The sequence below is a fragment of the Vitis riparia genome, chromosome 8, assembly GCF_004353265.1.
Source record: "Vitis riparia cultivar Riparia Gloire de Montpellier isolate 1030 chromosome 8, EGFV_Vit.rip_1.0, whole genome shotgun sequence".
Taxonomy (NCBI): Eukaryota; Viridiplantae; Streptophyta; class Magnoliopsida; order Vitales; family Vitaceae; genus Vitis; species Vitis riparia.
Genome location: NC_048438.1, coordinates 21,659,415 through 21,680,039, shown reverse-complemented (window position 1 = coordinate 21,680,039; position 20,625 = coordinate 21,659,415). Strand labels below are relative to the sequence as shown.

Here is a 20,625-nt window from a genome sequence, read left to right as displayed (position 1 = left end):
TGTTTTTATTCAACAGTGGAGATGCTTTTATGGGAATTGCTTTATAAAATATTATAAGTGATTTTTTTAATTATATGAGTGATTTAAAAAAATTTTAAAAGTATTTTTAAAATTTTGTTAAATTTAATATTTTAGATTAAAAATATTGGCAGATGAAGTATAAATAAGCCATTGCATCTCTTGCAATGCTTTTTTTAACAATAAAAAAAACAGTTTTTAAAAAATATTTTAAAATAGTTTAAATTAAATTATATTTAAAAACAGTTTCCAAACATGTTATGATTTTTTTTCTCTTTCTTTCTAGTTTCTTCTATATTTTTTATTTTTTATTATTATTTATTTTTTAAAAGGAAAAGATAAAACAAAAGGATGCGAGATTCAAATAATAATAAAATATTAAATTTAAAGGAAAATTTACTTTATGATTTTATCAAATTTCTTCTCCCTCTTCTCTTTTTCAGTACATTGGAAGCCTCTGTCTTACCCTCGTTCTATCCGACGCTTCTAATTTTGGTTTTGGGGATATGTCGATTGCAGCGGCTGCCGTTGTCGTTCCGCTGGGTCTTCTCTTCCTCACCTCCGGCCTTGTAGTTAATCTCATTCAGGTGCCTTTTGTTCCAATTTATTTTATTTTATTTTTTCGAAATTTTGATTGAGTTTGGTATTTCTATAGATTTGATTTAATTGAGCTGCTTCGTGTTAGTTTATTAGGGTTTCTTTGTGGGACTGGGGTTTTAGTGGGCCTCTTGTTCGGCTACTAAGAGAACGAACGAAGAGGAAAGAAAAAGGAAGAAATTTTTTGAGGTTTTTTTTTTGCTTCAGGATTAGTTGAGTCGAACTGTTTTGTTCTGGTTGGTTTTGAGTGATTCAACCCACTTCTATCCTCTTTTTTTTCCTTATGATTCAGCTGAGCGATTTCCGTTTCTCCCCTTTTGTGTTTGGGTGCTGAGAAAATACAGGGAAAGCAAAATAAAAGAAATGAGTAGAATAAACAGTGTTTTGAATAATAGATCTTTCATGACTTAGGACACTAGAAAACTGAAACCCCCACTCCAGCATAATACGACTATCTGGCTTAGCTGGGTTGGGGTTTGAATTTTTGGAAACAAAAGTAGTGGAAATACACTAGTAAAAGTTCTATGCTCTTTTCCTTTTGTTTTTTTTTTTGCTCTTCGATTTTGTGAGCAACCCAATGGAGGATTAGTTCAACATATTTATTTTATTTTGTATTTTTAGTCTTTTGTTTTATGTCTTGGAAGTTCAATTTATGCTGAATTATTAACTTCATGGGCATGGCATTTTAACCCCACAAACCCTCTTTCCTGCAGGCAGTTTGTTTCATCCTTGTTAGGCCTCTGTCAAAAAGTACATACAGAAGGATCAACAGAGTGGTAGCAGAATTATTATGGCTCGAGCTCGTGTGGCTTATTGATTGGTGGGCAGGGGTTAAGGTATTAACTAATCTCTATTGTGTATCATTTTACTTTGTGGTTTTGAAATGAACAAGTTTTCACTCTAAAACAGTTTCTGGAAAAAACCATTATCGAGTTCAATGACTAAATTCTTGTTTTTTGCTTATCTATTTGGTGATCAACTTCACTTCATGATTGTTTTTTCCTGGTTTTGAATCCCAAATTATAAGGATTGTCTATATTACTAAATTAACACGATCTGGGGACTGCTCTTTATCTCCGAGTAATTGCTGAAAATATCGTGTTCACTCATTCTCACTCATTCTAATACCGGAGCAGGCAAATGTACATCGAGGGTTGAATCATCCTACCTTTCTTTTAACTGTGGGGTAACTGCAAGCACACCTGCAAGGGAGGTCACCCCCCTGCTACTAAAAGTTATTGCGTGAACACTCTGTTCCAATATTGGTTTAAGATTGTCCAGTTTCTGATATTCTTCATTTAGAAGATTTTCTATCCTAGATTTACTGGCCATGTAACCACACTCAACAACAGAGAACAGATCAAAATATGTACTAAATATGTTTCAAGTCCTCATCTATTCCCATCTGGAAGCCAGGGAAAGCCTAAATGTTGCCACAAGGCATCGATGAAAACCTGAGAAAACAGAAACTGTGACCAGTCAAGGAACAAGGATTGGAATCTCTAAATCTCAAGTAAATTAAGAGGAAGGAGATATTCGATGTTACATAGGAAGAAAAAATAGATGATGAAATAAATTACAGCACCAGATCAGAAAGGTGCATTAATATTCTCAATTGGTGTAGTCTTCAAGTTAGCATCCCTACATTTCTTTGTCTTTGGGCAAAAACTATTCTAAAAAGCAATCTCAATTGGTCTACTTTATACAACATCAATTTCTAACTTATAATTTAATGATGTGGCATTTTTGGGTGAGCAAAAGGGTTTTGCCACCAATAATCTATTCTCATGCAGGTAACAAATTAAATAAAGGTCCTTTGATTTAGAGAAAGAAGAGCCCTTATCTTTTGTCTACTTCACCAAAGAAAACATTTGAAATAATTACTTTATTGGTCTATTTTATATAAAACCTCTTCACTTAAGTTTGTAAAAACAAAAGTTGCTTATAATTTTGGCAAGTTGAAATTTTTGGTGGCCAAAGGATATGGCATCCCCAGACCTCTTTTCAAACAGGGAACTAATTAATTAAATGGTCCTCCAACCTGGAGAAAGAGAAGGCCTTGTCTTTTGTCTACTTCACCAAAGAAACTATTGTCAATTGTTCTTTTTTATACGACTTCACCTTGGCTTAAACTTATTAGACATGATATTTTTGGAATAAAAATATCTTATAATTTAGAAGTATGACATCTTGTGTGGGCAAAGATCTTGCCACCCAAGAAAATATTTTTCATGCAGGGAAAAAGAAGGCCTTTTGTTTACTTAACCAGAGAAAACTTGGTTGGCCCTTATGTTTGCTATATGGCAGCTTGACATATGAGACATGGCCTCCAATGGTCTTTATACAAGTAACGACTAGGTTTGTATCCATAATCAACCCTAAACTTCATTATTTCATTTGTTACCCCACACTCCCTCGAGATCATGTAAGCTTACATTGTCTTCAGAATGATACATGGAACTCAGGAATCTTTTACCTATTGAAAATTCATTATTGTGTCATTTAAAAATCATAAAGTAAAAGATGAAATTTTATACTTTAAGACACCTAGCTTCTGCCACTTCTATTATGTGGAATTGTTACCCTGAATCTATATGCATTTAATGCATTTCTGATACCTTTAGTACCACAATATTTTATCATTGTCATTGATTGATTTGATTTATTTCTGTTTGCAACTCTTCTTGTGATATGGCTGTTCTCAAAATTTGAGCAGTTTTTCATTCTTATTCCTTTTTGTATTTTTCATTATTTATTCATTCCATTTGTTTTACGACAAATTATTTGTTAATCATATTTTCTTGCTTGCTTATCAAAAAATTTATTGTACCATATGTTAGCTTCTTGTACCATACTTTTTTTTTTTTGATAAGTAAAGGATATTCATTCAAAAGGCACAAAGCCACAAGGTATACAGGGAGTATACAAGGCAGCTAAGGCCTCAAAAACAACAACAAAAACAAAAGAATCACCTCCCTTTAATTGGAGGCTATCCACTCCAGGAAACCTATAAGGGAGAACGCCTCCTCACCTACATACAATTTGGCCCAACTCCAAAGATTACAAACAAAAAAATTCTTTAACTTCTGCACATTCAACACACCTCCCCTAAAAGCTAATCTATTCCTCTCTTTCCACACCGTCCAAAAAATACACAACGGAATGGTGTCCCAAATCTTTTTCCTTTTCTTTCCCACAAACGAGCCCCTCCAGCTAGCTAAGACCTCCTTTACACTTTCTGGGAAAACCCATTTCACATCAACTAAACCAAAAACAGTATCCCATAGAGCTCTAACCACTGTACAATGAATAAGGATATGATTTACACTTTCCTCCTCACAACCACATAGGAAGCAACGATTTGGAAGTTGAAGACCTCTTTTTTGGAGCCTATCCAAAGTGAGCACCTTCCCCCAAGTCGCCTCCCACGCAAAAAAAGCAACTTTAGTAGACACCCGTGCCACCCAAATGCTCCTAGAAGGAAAATTTGTATCAACAGACCTCGCCATCAAGCTATACGCTTCCTTGACCCTGAACTGACCTCTGTTTCCTTTCCTCCACAGGACTGCGTCTTCCTCCAGAGAGGGCTTGTGACCCCTCAAAATATGCAGAAAATCCCCAACCAACTCCATCTCCCAATCATTGAAATCCCTCACAAAGTTTAGATTCCAGTTTCCTTGCCCCGAATTTTGATCCCACATTTCCTCAACCGTTACATTCCTTTGCACCGTCATACCAAAGAGATGAGGGAAACAATGGGACAGCGCTGTCTCTGTACACCACACATCTGTCCAAAATCTGATCTTGTTGCCCTTCCCTACTCTGAAAGTCATGTTATTCCAGCACCAATCTGATTCTTTCCAAATCTCTTTCCAAACCCCTACACCCACTGCCCCATTAACCTTCTTTGGCCTCCACCCAAACTCCTCCTGCCCATACTTCACCTTGATCACTTGTTTCCAAAGATTCTCTTTGTCACAAGCAAATCTCCATATCCACTTACCAAGCAAAGCTTTGTTCAACATGGCTAGCTTCCTAAGGCCTAGCCCACCTTTATCCTTGTCTGTGCAAACCACCTCCCAATTGACCAAGTGAATTTTCCCCTCCATATTTCCCCCTCCCCACAAGAAATCCCTTTGCACTTTCTCAAGCCTTCTAGCAACAATCTTGGGCATTCTAAAAATGGACATTTGGTAGATTGGCATGCTAGCCAAAGTACTCTTAATTAGAGTAACTCTCCCCCCTTTAGAGATATATTGTCGTTTCCAAAGAGCTAGTCTCCTCCTGACTCGCTCTTCCACCCCATCCCACATATAGGGCGCTTTATTAGGAACCCCTAAGGGAAGACCCAAGTACTGAGAAGGTAAGGACCCCACCCTGCAGCCTAGCTCAACAGCCATCTCCTCCATCTCCACCACTTCTCCAACTGGAATGATTTCACTCTTGGCTAGATTAATCCTTAGGCCTGACGCCGCTTCAAACCAGAATAAAATCCAACTTAAGTGAGTTAAGTGTTCCTTTCTTGGCTCACAGAAAATGATTGAATCGTCAGCAAAGAACAAATGAGAGATAATCAGAGAGGGTTCCCTGCCACTCCTTATATTACACCCTGATAAGAAGCCCCCCTCCACAGCTCTCCTAATAAGGACATCTAACACTTCCATCCCCATAACAAAGAGATAAGGAGACAGGGGGTCTCCTTGTCTAAGACCTTTAGTGCTGGGAAAGAATCCTGCCGGCACGCCATTAACCAACACTGAAAATTTGGCTGAAGATAAACAACTCCACATCCACCCCACCCACTTTGGCCCAAAGCCCATTTTTTGCAACACCTTCAACAGAAACTTCCAGTTGATACTGTCATAGGCTTTTTCTATATCCAGCTTACATATTAGACCCTTCTCTTTTCGTTTCTGCCACGAGTCTATCACTTCATTTGCAATTAAGGAGGCGTCAAGGATTTGTCTTCCCCTCACAAAGGCATTCTGAGAAGTAGATACCACCTTTCCAACCACTGTCTTCAGTCTGTTAGCTAAAACTTTAGCCAATAACTTGTACAGTCCCCCCAGGAGACTAATGGGTCTAAAGTCACCTAGGTCCTCAGCCCCACTTTTCTTGGGAATCAACACCAAGAAAGTATTGTTAAGGCTCTTTAGGAAAGAGCCATGTTCGTAGAATTCCTTGAACATTTCTAGGATCTCCTCCTTGACAAACTCCCAACAGCTTTGCCAAAAGGCCAGAGTAAATCCATCCGGGCCAGGGGCTTTGTCCCATTCATCTCCATCAGGGACGCATGAATTTCTTCCTCTGAAAAGGGCCTCTCCATGTTTTCAGCCTCTTGATGGCTGATCTGCTCAAGCTGAATTCTCCCAATATCCGCCTTCCACCCCGAATCTTCTGATAGAAAATTTTTAAACGCATTAGCAATTCCTTTCCTAATATCCTGCTCCTCTAGTAACCATTCCCCATTGATCTTAATTCTCTCCAGAGAATTATTTCTACGATGAGCACTTGCCATACGATGAAAGAACCCCGTGTTTCTATCCCCCTCCTTTAGCCATATTTCCCTTGAGAGCTGTCTCCAGTGTGTTTCCTCCATTATCACCCATTTTCTGTAATTTTCTTTAGCCGCTTTCTTCAACTCTGTTTCCTCCACAGTCAAAACTCTCTCCTCCTCCTCCCTATCCCAGAATTCCACCTGCTGCAAGGCCTCAGATTTATTACTCTCCAGCTTACCGAAGACTTCCCTATTCCAGACTTTCAGCTTCTTTTTTATTTCCTTCATCTTGGTAGCCAACTTGTAACTAGCACTGCCCCTTACATCAATTTCTTGCCACCAGCTGCGCACCAACTCTTTAAAGCCTTCAGCCTTAAGCCACATGTTTTCAAATCTAAATGGAGTCGGCCCACGTCTTATCCCACCCCCCACTAGCATTATTGGGAAGTGATCTGAAACCGGACGGGGCAGTCTACATTGATTAATCCCACTGAACTGATCTATCCAACAAGGAGTCACTAGGAATCTGTCCAAACGTGCCCAGGTCTGATTATTTTGGCCCCCATTCCAAGTACATTCTCCCCCCTGAAGAGGAAGATCCACCAGCCCAAGCTCATTCACAGTTTCAGCAAATTTCCTCATTGCTGAGCTAATTCTCCTTTTGCTACTCCTTTCCCTTGGAAACAAAGTAATGTTAAAATCCCCCCCTACACACCAGGGCTCTTCCCACAGCCCTCTAATTGCCCCAAATTCTTCCCATAACGCATCCCTTTCCACTTTAGCAAACGGGCCATAAACTCCCGTAAACACCCAGACATTCCCATTTTCAACATTCCGGAATCTGCAAGATAACGTGAACTGACCCTCCTCCCAATCTATAATGTCCAAAGTCCTCTTATCCCAACATATAAAATTCCTCCCGAAGCCCCTCCGCATCCACAGCTTTCCAATCAAGGAATCTCCCAGAACCTAGACTTCTTGCTGTACTATCCGTCATAGCTTGCATTTTTGTTTCCTGAATACAAATTAAGTCCACCCTCTGATTTCTTATAAAGGTCTTAATCACTTTTCTTTTGGAGCTATCATTAGCTCCCCTTACATTCCAGCTCAGTATTTCACCTTCATTGGACAATCACAATTTGGCGCCCTTTGCCCTGAACCGAGCCTTTCTGTTTCATCCCCCCTCATAATTTACTAAGCACTCCAGCCTTCTTAGCTCCCTTTCAAATTTAGACTTTTCCAGCAGCTCTTTGCTATGAATTTTCTCCCTTCTTTTTTCTGATCTTGGTCAAAAAATTCAGTATTTCCTTCTCCAACCCTCCGTGGGGAATCCCAGGAACTGGCTGAATCTCGCCAAGCCACTCTCTTCCCATTTGTCCTCCAATTCCTCTCTTTCAATTTGGACATCATATATGTCCCCAACCCCATTCATTCCCCTACCTTTATCACTACTGCTTTTGGGTAGTCCCACTTCCTTGCAGCCACTCACCCTTTCATTACTTGCCTCATACACAGTAAGCCACATTGAGTTATCAGCCCGACCTGCCTCACCCAGATCCCCAGAATGATCGAAAGACTCCCCCTCCGGAATCCGATCAAAATTAAAAGAATGGAGATGAGAATCCCCTAAGTCCCTTTTCCCCCAAGAGCTAAGCCCCATTCCATACCTCATTACTTCCTCTTCGAGCGCCCTATCAGTCTCTGTCAGCCTGACCCCACCTTGAATCTTCCTTGTATCTTCAGACTCCATCGCAACGAATGGTTCTGGTGCATGAAGGTGTCTGGGGATGAAGCACTGCAGCAGGGAGCCCATCTCCTCTTGGGCTACTGGCGAGTTTGGGCTCTCCCTTTGATTTCCATCAGATTCGGGCTGTTGGGAGCAACCCTTTGTCCCACTTGGGCCTGCGTCTGACGGACTGATTAAAGGCAAAGCTGGGCCTTTAGTGAAGCAGCCCACAGCTTCCTTTCTAAGTGGCGGGCCTGTATCTGGGCCAAACTCATTTACAGCCACCCCTTTCTTTTTCAAGTCCATGGGCCCGCTCAACTTTGGGCCCACACATGAATTTAAAAAATGAACCTTTCCATTTGAGGCCCAGGTCCTTGATATCGGGTTTAGATCTGGGCAAACCACGACCCGACCCGGCCCCTCCCCCTGCACGTCCATCCCATCAACTGATGGTTTCTGCACCTCGGGCCTCACGCTCACCCACCCCGTCATCACGCGCTGTCCCGCGCGTGGCATCTCCTCACCCCTAACCTCCCTGCTCCGACAGCTATCTTCGGTTCTGCGCTTTCTCTTTATCACCGGCCGGCACTCCCACCATAACGACATCACGTAAATCTCCTCCTCCGTTTCAATTTCCAGAATGCTTGGTCTAAACTCTCCTCTCAGTCGCACCAAGATTCTGGCCCATTGGAGTTCACCCATGAGCTTCGTCTGTTCATCGGCTGCAATGAACCCTCCACATTCATCCCCCACTTTCTTCAAAACTTCTGGATTCCAGAGCGAGATTGGAAGCCCAACTATCCTCACCCAAGCTTCATTTCTCTCTTCCTCCTCTGTCCGACATCCGCTCTTTGGACTCCAGTATTCCAGTCGTACCTGGTTTCCTTCCATCGTGTGAGTCCCACAAGAAACGACGCGTCTGGCCTCCTCCAATCTTTCAAATTCCAGCAACACACTTTCCTTATCCAGCTTAGCCAGCCCTAAATTACCCTTGAGATTCCACGACTTTGCCCAGATTTGCCCCACCTTCGCTAGGTCATCTTTTCCCCCTGATCTATCCTCCCAACACGCCACAGCACAATGACCCAATTTCTTTAACAGTCCTATAGTATCCTCCCTTCTCACCTTCACTGCAACTCTGCACATTGGTCTTCTCACCACTTCCGCAAACGTTTCTTCGCATCCATGTTTCCCCCTACCTTTTCTTTTTGCGTATTGTTCTTCCTATCCAGCGACCTACCCAGAGTCTGTAAATTTTCCGCCATTTCAATCCATCCCTTTTTTCCTCCTCTGCCTTTTGGGATGAAGATACAATATTGTTTTCGTTCCGAATCAGTTACCCCTAGCCGGAGGAAACAACCCGCTTTGTTTGCACTTCGCAACAGGGAGAAGGATCTCCCCTTTTCCTTCCATTCCTTCACCCATTTATCTTCCTTCTCGTCCCTTATACAGAAGTTTAAGCCCTCCAAAAAGAACCCTAAACTCTCCACTCCCATTCTAACCCAAGACGAGACTCCTCCTTTGCTTTCCTCTATCAATATTTGGGATTTTCCTCTTCTCTCTAACAGTTCTAGCTCAAACACCTTAGACTCTACTGCAAACCTGCTCCCCTTTCGCCTTCTTCGGGACCCATCCTTATCTTCATCTCCCTCGCCGGCATCATCTTTCCTTTTTCCGGCCTCCCGAGTTCGCACGCTGTCGCGCTCGCTCTCTCTCTCTCGCTCTCTCTCTCCCATCTCTACCAAGCCAAAAAACCGTTGTACCATACTTGATCAGCATTATGTTCTTATCTTGTGAGGAACTTCTTATCTTTTGTTCTTGTATGACAATAAAACAACATATTGCTAAGAAAGAAACTGATCAATTAACATTCAACTAATAACACACTTTCTGACTGCAGATCCAACTGTACACAGATCCAGAAACGTTTCGCTTAATGGGTAAGGTCAAAAACTTTTATGGGCTGAGTGCTGGGTTTTCCCTCAAAGGAGGAAAGATATTTTCCTGTGCAGTGCTGAATACATTTTTATTGGCTAATGTTGGTGAGTTTTTCAGGTAAAGAACATGCACTTCTTATATCAAACCACAGAAGTGACATTGATTGGCTTGTTGGATGGGTTTTGGCTCAGGTGCACACTGCTATATTTTGCAACTTACCCATGCATATGTACATTTGCTCTCTCTCTCTCTCACACACACACACACACACACACACATGCAAACATGCACTCACACATCTGTACATATGTATTTGTGTGTGTTTTTGTTCAAACGCTCACAAATACTTTTTTGATATAAATACATGTTCAAATGCATATAATATAAAATTCTTGGGTTTCTGATTTGATATTGGTGATTTTGATGTTATATTTAGCGTGCTATGTTTTCCTCTGCTAATTGATATTGGATCTACTGATGACAGCGATCAGGTTGCCTTGGCAGCACATTAGCTGTAATGAAGAAATCATCAAAATTCCTTCCGGTAAGTTTCTAAGCTGACATGTGTGCTGTAAATGTCATTCAAATGAAGCCTCTTGATGCTAAAGGTTAAATTTAGCTTGTGTCCTTATTAGTGAAGCTACACATTTTTCATGCTAAGAGCTGGGTAGCATTGTTAATTGTGAACCTGGTACAACCAAGAATAAGAGTTGTGGAACATGGGATTCTATCAAACATTTCTGGTCACTTCATGTCTATAAGGGACCGAGAAGTAACTTAAATATTTGCTGCAAATTTAATATTGGGAATAATACACAAAATAATGTCTTATGAAAGTAATATTTTCAACTTTCTTATTAATGGATTGGTAAATTTACCTTTAATTTTAACATTTGGAATATGATCACTATAACTAGAAATGTTGAGCAGTATTATTTTATTTTTTTATAAGCACATAGAATAATGTTATAGATGGAGAAAGGGTCATACAAAAAGGAAAGGCTAGAGCTCACCAAAGTACGCTAGGAGTATAAAAAGGGAACCAAGCGAAAAGAACAAAGAAACGAGGACAATCAAAGGAAAAACACCACCTGCCCACAACTACTTAACTCCTAACCAATCAATAAAATCGATCAAAGATATAGTATTTCCTTCTACATGATGCCTAACATGATCCAAAAAAGAAAGCATAAAAGAGGATTTTAGCAATTGATCCGAGGTTTCCACATCTTCAAAAGCCCTCAAATATTTTTTGCACCAAATGATCTAGAAAAGACATAAAGGGGCAGCTAACCAAGCATTCTTCTGCTTTTTCCTACTTGAACCCCATTCCAGCTTAGCAACATAATGCATCACCTACTGCAACCCAAATAATGAAAAACCAATGCCAAACATCGAGCAGTAATTATTGCCGACTGGTCATCATCAGTTCCTGTACTAAAAATTCAGCATGGTTACTTAAATTGTCTTTCTTGTCCCATTGTATTCTACTGGTGTATTAATTGATGCTTGTCGTTTTATTCTCTCGGTTTGCCTATCAAAAAGAGTAAATAAATAAAATAAAATAAAGGCTGTGTCGCACCAAATGCTTATTCTTGTTTAGATGTCGTGTCTGCATACATTTTTCTTTGCAATTGCTCATTGAACACTTTGACACCTCTATATATATACAGGATAAATGTTATGTGTCCAATTTATTCAGGTGATAGGTTGGTCAATGTGGTTTTCTGAGTATTTATTTCTGGAAAGAAACTGGGCCAAGGATGAAAGCATAATAAAGGTACTGCTGCAGCAAAAATTTTCTGACTATGTACTGTGTATGTGTGTGTACATATATGCTTGCACAAATCCTTATATTTGAGCTGTTCACATCGATCTTTTTCAATTTTTTATGACATTGTATCTGCAGTCAGGTCTTCTACGGTTAAAGGACTACCCTCAGCCTTTTTGGTTGGCTCTTTTTGTTGAGGGAACTCGCTTTACACAGGCAAAGCTTTTAGCAGCTCAAGAATATGCAACTGCATCGGGGTTGCCTGTTCCTAGAAATGTTCTGATTCCCCGTACTAAGGTTAAATTTTCATCTCATCTTTTGTTAAGATATGAAAAAAAAATTCTTGCTAATTTGTGAACTTATTTGCTCTGACTTCTTGTGTATAAAGTTCTTCTCAATTAATCTCTTAAGTACCACGTATCAGCATGTAAAAATGTGGTCCTTTCTTTTTAAATGTATTGCCAAACTAAACAGACCATGTGTATGAAATGCCTGGATTGAGATATGCTATTCTCCATAATTGCCTAGTCAATTTTTAATTCAGGGATTGATTGAAAGGTATCTCATATTATCTCTGTTAATGATGTTTCCTTAATGGAATTCTTTTTGTGACCATTTGGTTCTCACTAGAACTTCTTCTATCTGGGATATTTAAGGTAAATAACTCACTTTGCCTAGCATCCATGGCATTCTTCCATGCTACTGGTAGAATAAATATTCTTGCTACATCTTTGTGTTTTGGATTTTCCAGTTTTACTAGTGAAGAGTCTAATCAGTTTCTTAAGATTTAGGAGGAATTCTTTGGAATGAGGTTGTGGAGTCCAGCTTTTTACTTGGTAGGGAAGTTCTGTCAGCCCAGACCTTAAGAAAAGCCCACAAAGAACTTATTTGGATTGCAAATAAGTGAATGTTCACTTTCCAATGGAGGCAAGAGGTTCTCCTTGCTGTAGCTGCGATTATCTGCTTCATTTTGATTAACAAACCTGGTTCTTTGTCCTGTATTGCAGAACAGACACTGAAATGGATAGACAGAGACAAATATCATGTCCCCCCCCCCCCCTTTTTTTTTTAATTAATACAAATACCATACTTTTCTGTCTTTGTGTACCTAACCCTTCTGTTTGCTTCTAATGGATGCATGAGATCCTGCAAGTTTTCTTGGTAGTATTTTTTTTTTCTTTACATGGATCAGAACCTCGAACCTTCCCATCCTCACCCCAAACCTTTGTCACCCGAGCCAAGATGATCCTTTGCAAGTCTTTCTGAAAGCCACCATATGAATTCTGGTTGATCTGGACAGATCCAACCCAATCTGATGCAGCATTAGGTGTGGATCCACCAACCATGTGATTTATATGTAGTAGGGCTTTGGTTTTTTATATTTGCATTGGCTTGCTTTTAATCAGTAAGCTACAACCACAAACAAACATTCACTACCCCCCCCTTCTCTCTGTCACCCTGACCCAACTGAAAAAAGGAAAGCTGTATGGTGGGAATGGGTTGCTGAAAGCTCCTTTTTGTTTTCTTTTCCACATTCATGTGCGTGTGCTGGATATTTTGGTGAATGGAGTTACTAATTGGACTTAAATGTTCCCTGTATTTCATGTTGGGTTACAGTCAATTTTAATTTCTAATAATGTAGTTCTTCCACTGGACTTCATTTTTATGCATACCTCTCAATTTTGGGAGTGCCGTGATTCAATTTTATTGGTTTGATCAGAAATATTTATTTCTATTATTTCTGTTTGCTATCAGGGTTTTGTTTCAGCTGTCAGTCACATGCGTTCATTTGTTCCAGCTGTTTATGATGTAACAGTGGCAATTCCCAAAACTCAGCCTTCACCAACAATGCTCAGACTCTTTAAGGGGCAACCTTCTGCAGTAAGCCAACAAAAACTGAGAATTTTAAACAACCGTTTTGTATATTCAGTGCAACTTCCATGTGGGTTTGAATTTCCTTCTACATTATTGAACTTTGTCAAGAACCATCCACTGCCATCTTTGAACCCAAAATTTCATGTTTAAAATATTTGCATCAAAATTATGTACTCATTTCATCAGGTAGATGATTCCTTTCTCTTAAAAGTTCGATCTGCCTTTCCTGACTCTTCATCTAGGGCTAGTTGTCATTATGCACCTCACTGACATAATTCATCATGTATGGTGTTGGAATTAAGTGATGAAAGATGTAAAATTGTCAGTGGGCATGATGAAGAATATTGCATATAAAATTCAGAATTTTCTAACAATATAAGATCCTTGATTGATTCTTCTACATTTGCTGATCTACTATCTTGCAGGTGCATGTGCACATCAAGAGGCATTTGATGAAGGAATTGCCTGAAACAGATGATGCTGCAGCACAATGGTGTAGAGATGTATTTGTCGCCAAGGTGTATACCGTTGAAATTGTCACAGGGTTGTGTTCTTATGAAATATATGAAGTTTGCATGTTTGAAACTTAAAATATATTTTCAGTGAATAGGAAAGTTTAACTATAAAAAGTATACTTTCAAGGTTGTATGAGCAAATAATTTATCCAATTCTGCTTTGCATTAAACCTTGCGTCAGTTTCCCCTTGTGATTGACATGCTGTTTGATTTTAACCAACCAGGACGCCTTATTGGACAAGCATAAGGTAGAAGACACATTTGGTGAAGGAGAATTTCAAGACACTGGTCGACCAATAAAGTCCCTTTTGGTAATAATATTGCTTGGTCTAGTAAATCAGAAAAATATGCCACTCTTTTCTTTTCAGCAAGGGTCATTTTTTTCCTTGCTCTTCTTGTTTGAGGTTACCAATTCAGTGAGGGTGTTTTTCCGCTATTCTTGTTTGAGGTTTGTTGTGGTTGTCTTTCGAACTAAATATTCATGTTGGGTACAGGTTGTCATCTCTTGGGCATGCCTCCTTATCTTAGGGGCTCTAAAGTTCTTGCAGTGGTCTTCACTCCTATCCTCATGGAAGGGAATTTCATTTACTGCAATTGGGTTAGCCATTGTCACTGTCCTTATGCACATCCTCATCAAATTCTCTCAATCAGAGCGTTCCACGCCTGCCAAGGTTGCCCCAGCAAAGCCCAAGAACGGGGGAGAATCATCAGAACCAGGTCGCCACAAACATCACTAAATCCCAGCCCAGCTGCTTCCGCAGATCTTCAATACATTGGTCGCTTCATCTACAATGGTATATTTGTGAAGCAAACCCATATGCCTAGTATGTGTGTTTCTTGCCCTCTTACTAATGCGTGTGATCTTTTTAAACTATTTGATTCATAGCATGTGTTTGAATTCTGTATTCAGAGACTGTGTGCATATCAATTCATTAATTACCAATCTGAGTAGCCTAGTTCTGTAGACTTTTACTTGAAGTGGCTGTACCATCTTCCCTTGGATTTTTTTCTTTTTCTATTTTTCTAAGGTATTTATTCTCAATTGCATTTATAGTCTCTTTTCAGTCGCTTACACCTTGTTTGGTTTGGATTGGCTCTTGAAAAGCTATGATTTTTTTTTTATTCTTCTTCTTTTTAGCTTTATAATAGTTTCTAAGCTTGGTTGGCTACTTTTGCTTATGGCTTAATGAAAGTTTAATATAGAAGTCAGTAAATATTACTTGTTGGAATAGCTCTGTTTTGACTTATGGGAAAAGTTATTTTATGTTTAATGAATGAGTCTTAACGGATTTAGCCAAGTCCAAAAACAAAAAGTTCTCTATGGCCTTTTATATTCTCAATTAAGATTTTATTTTATTTTTTTCAAAAATAATATATTTATATATGTTGAAAAAGTTGTTCCCGTTTAAAAATAGCAATTGTTCATATTTTGAAGGTGGGGTAATTTTATATAATAAAATTTTTCATAAATTAATGAATATAAAGCGGACGTTCCATTTGGTGGTGGTATTTTTGTTATTAATGAAAATCTAGGGTTTATTCTAAGGTTGCAAATTTATCAATTTTTTTTTAAAAAAAATTAAAATAAATAAATAAATATAAAGAAGCAAATATAATCCGGCCGCGATAAGAAATATAGGTTTTTTTTTATTTCCTATTTGGATAATAATAATGACTGGAAACCAATTCAGATTTCAGACTACTTTACAAATTGGTATCCTTCTCTACTTCCTATAAATAAATAAATAGATGCAACTTGAATGCCTTACTTTCTCTTCAACCAAAAACTGAATAAATCAAGCCATGCCAAGAAAAAGAGGATCAACGATGCCCAAGCACAACAGCAAACGCCCACGACCCCTTGAAGGAGTTTTCCCACAAAAAATAACGAAGAAACCGAGGACCAAAACTATAATGGTGAAGCTTCATAAACAATTCAGTCGTACTCCCTTACAGATTCCTGAGATAATGTTTGAATCGAATGAGGAAAACACAACAGAAATTGGAGGAAGCGGCGGAGGAGGCAATGATTCAAGTAGTTGTTCGTCTTTCATCGATTCTTGGCTGCCAAGCCTGCCATTGGTTTCTTTCGATTACGAGGTCCCGGGACCTATTCCAGATTTTAATGAGCTGATTATGGATGCGAATGACTTTCTAGATTTCTTTACAGATATACCAGAAATTCCAGATTGAATATATTTTATTTTTTTTATCATCAATTCTGTTATATATAATTAACTAACCGGAAATTTTTTAAGGTTTTTTTGTGTCCTTATAAATTCAAAATTCTGGGTAATTTGGAGCAATTTGTTTGATGATTTTTATTTTCTTAAAGTTCAAAAGAAAATAAGAGTTAAAAAGTTTTTTTAGATTATCAATGTGTATATGTAGTTAATGAATCATTGATAATTTAAAAAAAAAAAAAAACCAAGGTTCTTGATTAATTACATTTAACTTTGTTTTATATATATAAAAGAGGAATCTACCTTCCTTCTAGATCAAATCATTCATAAAACTTTTCAAATATGTGTTATAATTACTGATTGGAAACGGATTGGGTTATTCGATGCATCTAAACCAAACGGTTCAATTCCAAAACTAAGTTTGATTCAACTCCAAAACAACTTAAAATTACGGTAAGAATCGATGACAGAGTCAGTTGATAGTGGAAACGACTCATCCTATTCCCATCCAATTTATAAACCAATGGTGGGCAAGAAGGCCATGCCATGTTTGAATTATAACTTATATTCATAAGCGAGTCGGAAGTTTCTAGGCATTATCGAGTGTAATTCCTACAAACTTGTAGGGAATTTTATGTAGCAGAGGGACCGGGAATTTATGAAGTTCTCCATCAAATTGCATAAAAAAAAAATGGGGACAATTGTGTTTTTAACCCATATAGGGTTCATAATTAAGATAAAGTCTTCTATCCACCCATGATTGATGATAAGGATATGAGATAGTAATTGATAAAAATACCCACTTGACTCATTTTTTTTTTTTATTGTACTACTTGCTATTATTCTTTCTTATTTAACAATTTTTAGATTTTTCATTATTTTTTTAAACTCTTTTATAAATAATTGAAAAATTAACATTATTTTTTATTTTTAAATTATAAATAAATAAAAATTATATTAATGATTCAAATACTATTTTGGAAAATACTTTCTAAAAAAATATTAATTTAAATAAATAAAAATGATCTTTTATATTTATTTTTATCTTTTACATTTTAGAAGTAAATAATTTAATGATTAAAATACCATTTAAAATAAATATATTCAATATTTTCATTTTTTTTTTATACTAAAAAGTATTTTAAAGTTTTTTTTTACTATTATAAAATAAAAAGTTTAATTTTTTTTTAATCTTCTTCTTCCCTTACTTTAATAACTTTTTGAGCATGACTTTTAGTAATAAGTTATATGAAATGTTGTAAATTTGTTTATTAATGATTTTTTCTAATGATTTGAATTAATGGAAAATTTATTAAAATAAGAAAAAGAAAAATAAATAAAGAGGATGGATGAAGAGCTTTTATTTTAAGTACTCAATTAAAATGTTTTCATATGGCTTAATTTTAGAAGTGAATTATATCAATACATAGTAGAAATTGAATTTTTCTTATATAAAAGGATTGAAAGGCATATTTACTTATTTTAAATGAAAACAAGTAACTAAAAATTATATAGATTATATTTGAGTTTGGTTTTAAAATATTTTTTTAGTTTTTATTTATTTTTATTTTCTATATTATCTTTTTTTTGAAAATACGTTGAATTAAAAAATGAAAACTATTTTTAAAAATGAAAATTGAGAATTTTTTTTTTTCAAAAATAATATATTTATATATGTTGAAAAAGTTGTTCCCCTTTAAAAATAGCAATTGTTCATATTTTAAAGGTGGGGTAATTTTATATAATAAAAATTTTCATATATTAATGAATATAAACCGGACGTTCCATTTGGTGGTGGTATTTTTGTTATTAATGAAAATCTAGGGTTTATTCTAAGGTAGCAAATTTATCAATTTAAAAAAAAAATAATAATAAATAAATAAATAAAAAGAAGCAAATATAATCCGGCTGCAATTAGAAATATAGGTTTTTTTTTATTTCCTATTTGGATAAAAATAATGACTGGAAACCAATTCAGACTACTTTACAAATTGGTACCCTTCTCTACTTCCTATAAATAAATAAGGAAGGCCTTACTTTCTCTTCAACCAAGAACCGAAGCCATGCCAAGAAAAAGAAGATCAACGATGCCCAGGCACAACAGCAAACGTCCACGACCTCTTGCAGGCGTTTTCCCACAAAAAATAACGAAGAAACCGAGGACCAAAACTATAATGGTGAAGCTTCATAAACAATTCATTCGTACTCCCTTACAGATTCCTGAGATGATGTTTGAATCGAACGAGGAAAACACTACAGAAATTGGAGGAAGCGGCGGAGGAGGCAATGACTCGAGTAGTTGTCCGTCTTTCACCGATTCTTGGCCGCCAAGCCTGCCATTGGTTTCTTTCGATTACGAGGTCCCGAGACCTATTCCAGATTTTAATGAGTTGATTATGGATGCGAATGACTTTCTAGATTTCTTTTCAGATATATCAGAAATTCCAGATTGATAATTCAAAATTCTGGGTAATTTGGAGCAATTTGTTGGATGATTTTTATTTTCTAAAAGTTCAAAGGTTTTGTGGTAGGAAAAAGAAAATAGAGAGTTAAAAAGTTTTTTTAGATTATCAATGTGTATATGTAGTTAATGAATCATTAATTAAAAAAAAAAAAAAAACCGAGGTTGTTGTTTAATTACATTTGAACTTTTTTTATATATATAAAAGAATATATCAAATCATACATAAAACTTTTCAAATATGTTCTATAATTAGCTATTACTGATTGGAAACGGATTTGGTTATTCGATGCTTTTAAACCAAACAGTCCAATTTCAAAACTAAGTTTGATTCAATTCCAAAACAATTTCAAATTACAGTAAGAATAGATAAGAGAGTTAGTTGATAGTGGAAACAACTCATCCTATTCCTATCCAATTTTTAAACCAATGGTGGGGAAGAAAGTCATGTCGTGTTTGAATTATAACTTATGTTTATAAGCGAGTCAGAAGGTTCTACCGTTCTAACATTATCAGGTGTAATTCCTATGGGCTTGTGGGAAATTTTATGTAGCAGAGGGACTAGGAATTTATGAAGTTCTCCACCAAATGTGAATACATATGCCACTCGTCTTAATAATTTATATTATATTTTGTTTTTTAACATGTTGAAAATAATTCTTTATTGTTTGGATATCATGAAAAAATGTAGGGAAAAAAATATTTAAAGTATACGGATGAAAAGTACTAAAAAAACAAATTTCTATCATTTTGTTTATTACCTTGGTAAAATACTAATTTTAAAATAAAATGGTAATTAATTTTTAAAGTGTGAATAATTCAATTTTTTTTTTTTAAATACCATCAGCATGAACGTGTGCTCTTAAAAATTATTTTGCTATTATGATATTCACTTGAAAACACTTCTCGTATGGCATTATTATTTGTGGAAAACTAAGTTTTTTATACTAAAATATATTTGAAATATGTAATTTGAACGTTTAATTAATAAAAATGTTTGAAAAATTTTTAACAATTTAAATTGTATATTTGTCATGATTCTAACTATACAAACCCGACAATGATGAATAAGATGATGATCACTTTTTGTAAATTTAACAATTATAAAATGCAAGTGATAATACAAGTTTAATAAAAATCAATATAAAAATAAATACAAATAAATAAATATTACAAGAAAAAGAGAAATACAAACTCGATATTTATAATGGTTCGATACGATCTCAACTTACATTTGTTCTCATTTTATTTCAATCTTAAGTTCAATGTTTCACTATAAATCAACTTGGATTAGTCGAATCCAATGGATATTTACAATTTTTTTATAATAAATATCTAATTTTTTAATTTCTCGAGTGATCCCACACTTAGCTAATCACAAGTGATAATTTCGTGGTTTTGATTTTTCCTTTGGGCGATACACCACACTTGAACCCATTTCATAATATATATATAAGGATTTAATAAGAATAAAATTCATAATTTACAAATTGGCATGATTGAACACAAATAACCTCAATTTGAATGGTAAGTTAAGATGAAATACAAGTTTAAAAATAAATGCATTCTAAAAATACTAAAAAAATAAACTCAAATAATATTAAACAATAATTTAAAATTATTTCCCTATGAATACGAGAAGTTTATAACTTTTATAAATTAGTTGAAAGTCTAAACTATTCGTTGTTTAGCCTTGACCGATTGAAACAAAGTTTTGAGGATTTTTTTTTATACCCTTTAGTTGATTGATCTTGACTAGGTTAAATGGCTCCTTGTATGTCATTGGGTTGCATTGAGAATACAATTTAAGATCATATCAAGCCTAAAAAATCATGACTAATAGCTTTACAACATTTGATAAACTTTTAAAGATATTTTAACCATATTAAAACCTAGGTTTTTACTAAATTCCATTTTTTTTTATCCAATTTATAAAATAATTGAAAATGATTTAACACTAGATGATTTTGAGTGTGCAAGCAAAATATAAATTTGTGATCTTAGTTTTCTAACAACCTCACAAAAATATTATTAATAATAGGTC

The 20,625-nt window shown here is 36.1% G+C and overlaps 1 protein-coding gene across 2 annotated transcripts; it reads left to right on the top strand.

The window, feature by feature from the left end:
- The first annotated feature begins 455 nt into the window (after nt 1–455).
- Nucleotides 456–14,995, top strand: LOC117920459 (1-acyl-sn-glycerol-3-phosphate acyltransferase 2). Of its 2 annotated transcripts, XM_034838006.1 has the most exons (11): nt 457–605; nt 1,329–1,451; nt 9,739–9,778; nt 9,894–9,967; nt 10,261–10,320; nt 11,479–11,556; nt 11,686–11,844; nt 13,303–13,428; nt 13,848–13,940; nt 14,162–14,248; nt 14,432–14,995. In XM_034838006.1, the coding sequence occupies exons 1-11, from the start codon at nt 525–527 to the stop codon at nt 14,672–14,674; spliced, it is 1,164 nt and encodes a 387-aa protein (XP_034693897.1). In that variant the 5' UTR covers nt 457–524; the 3' UTR covers nt 14,675–14,995. The 2 variants fall into 2 exon arrangements, with proteins under 2 accessions (XP_034693898.1, XP_034693897.1); XM_034838007.1 differs by lacking the exon at nt 11,479–11,556 and having other exon boundaries at nt 456–605.
- Nucleotides 14,996–20,625: the final 5,630 nt, after the last annotated feature.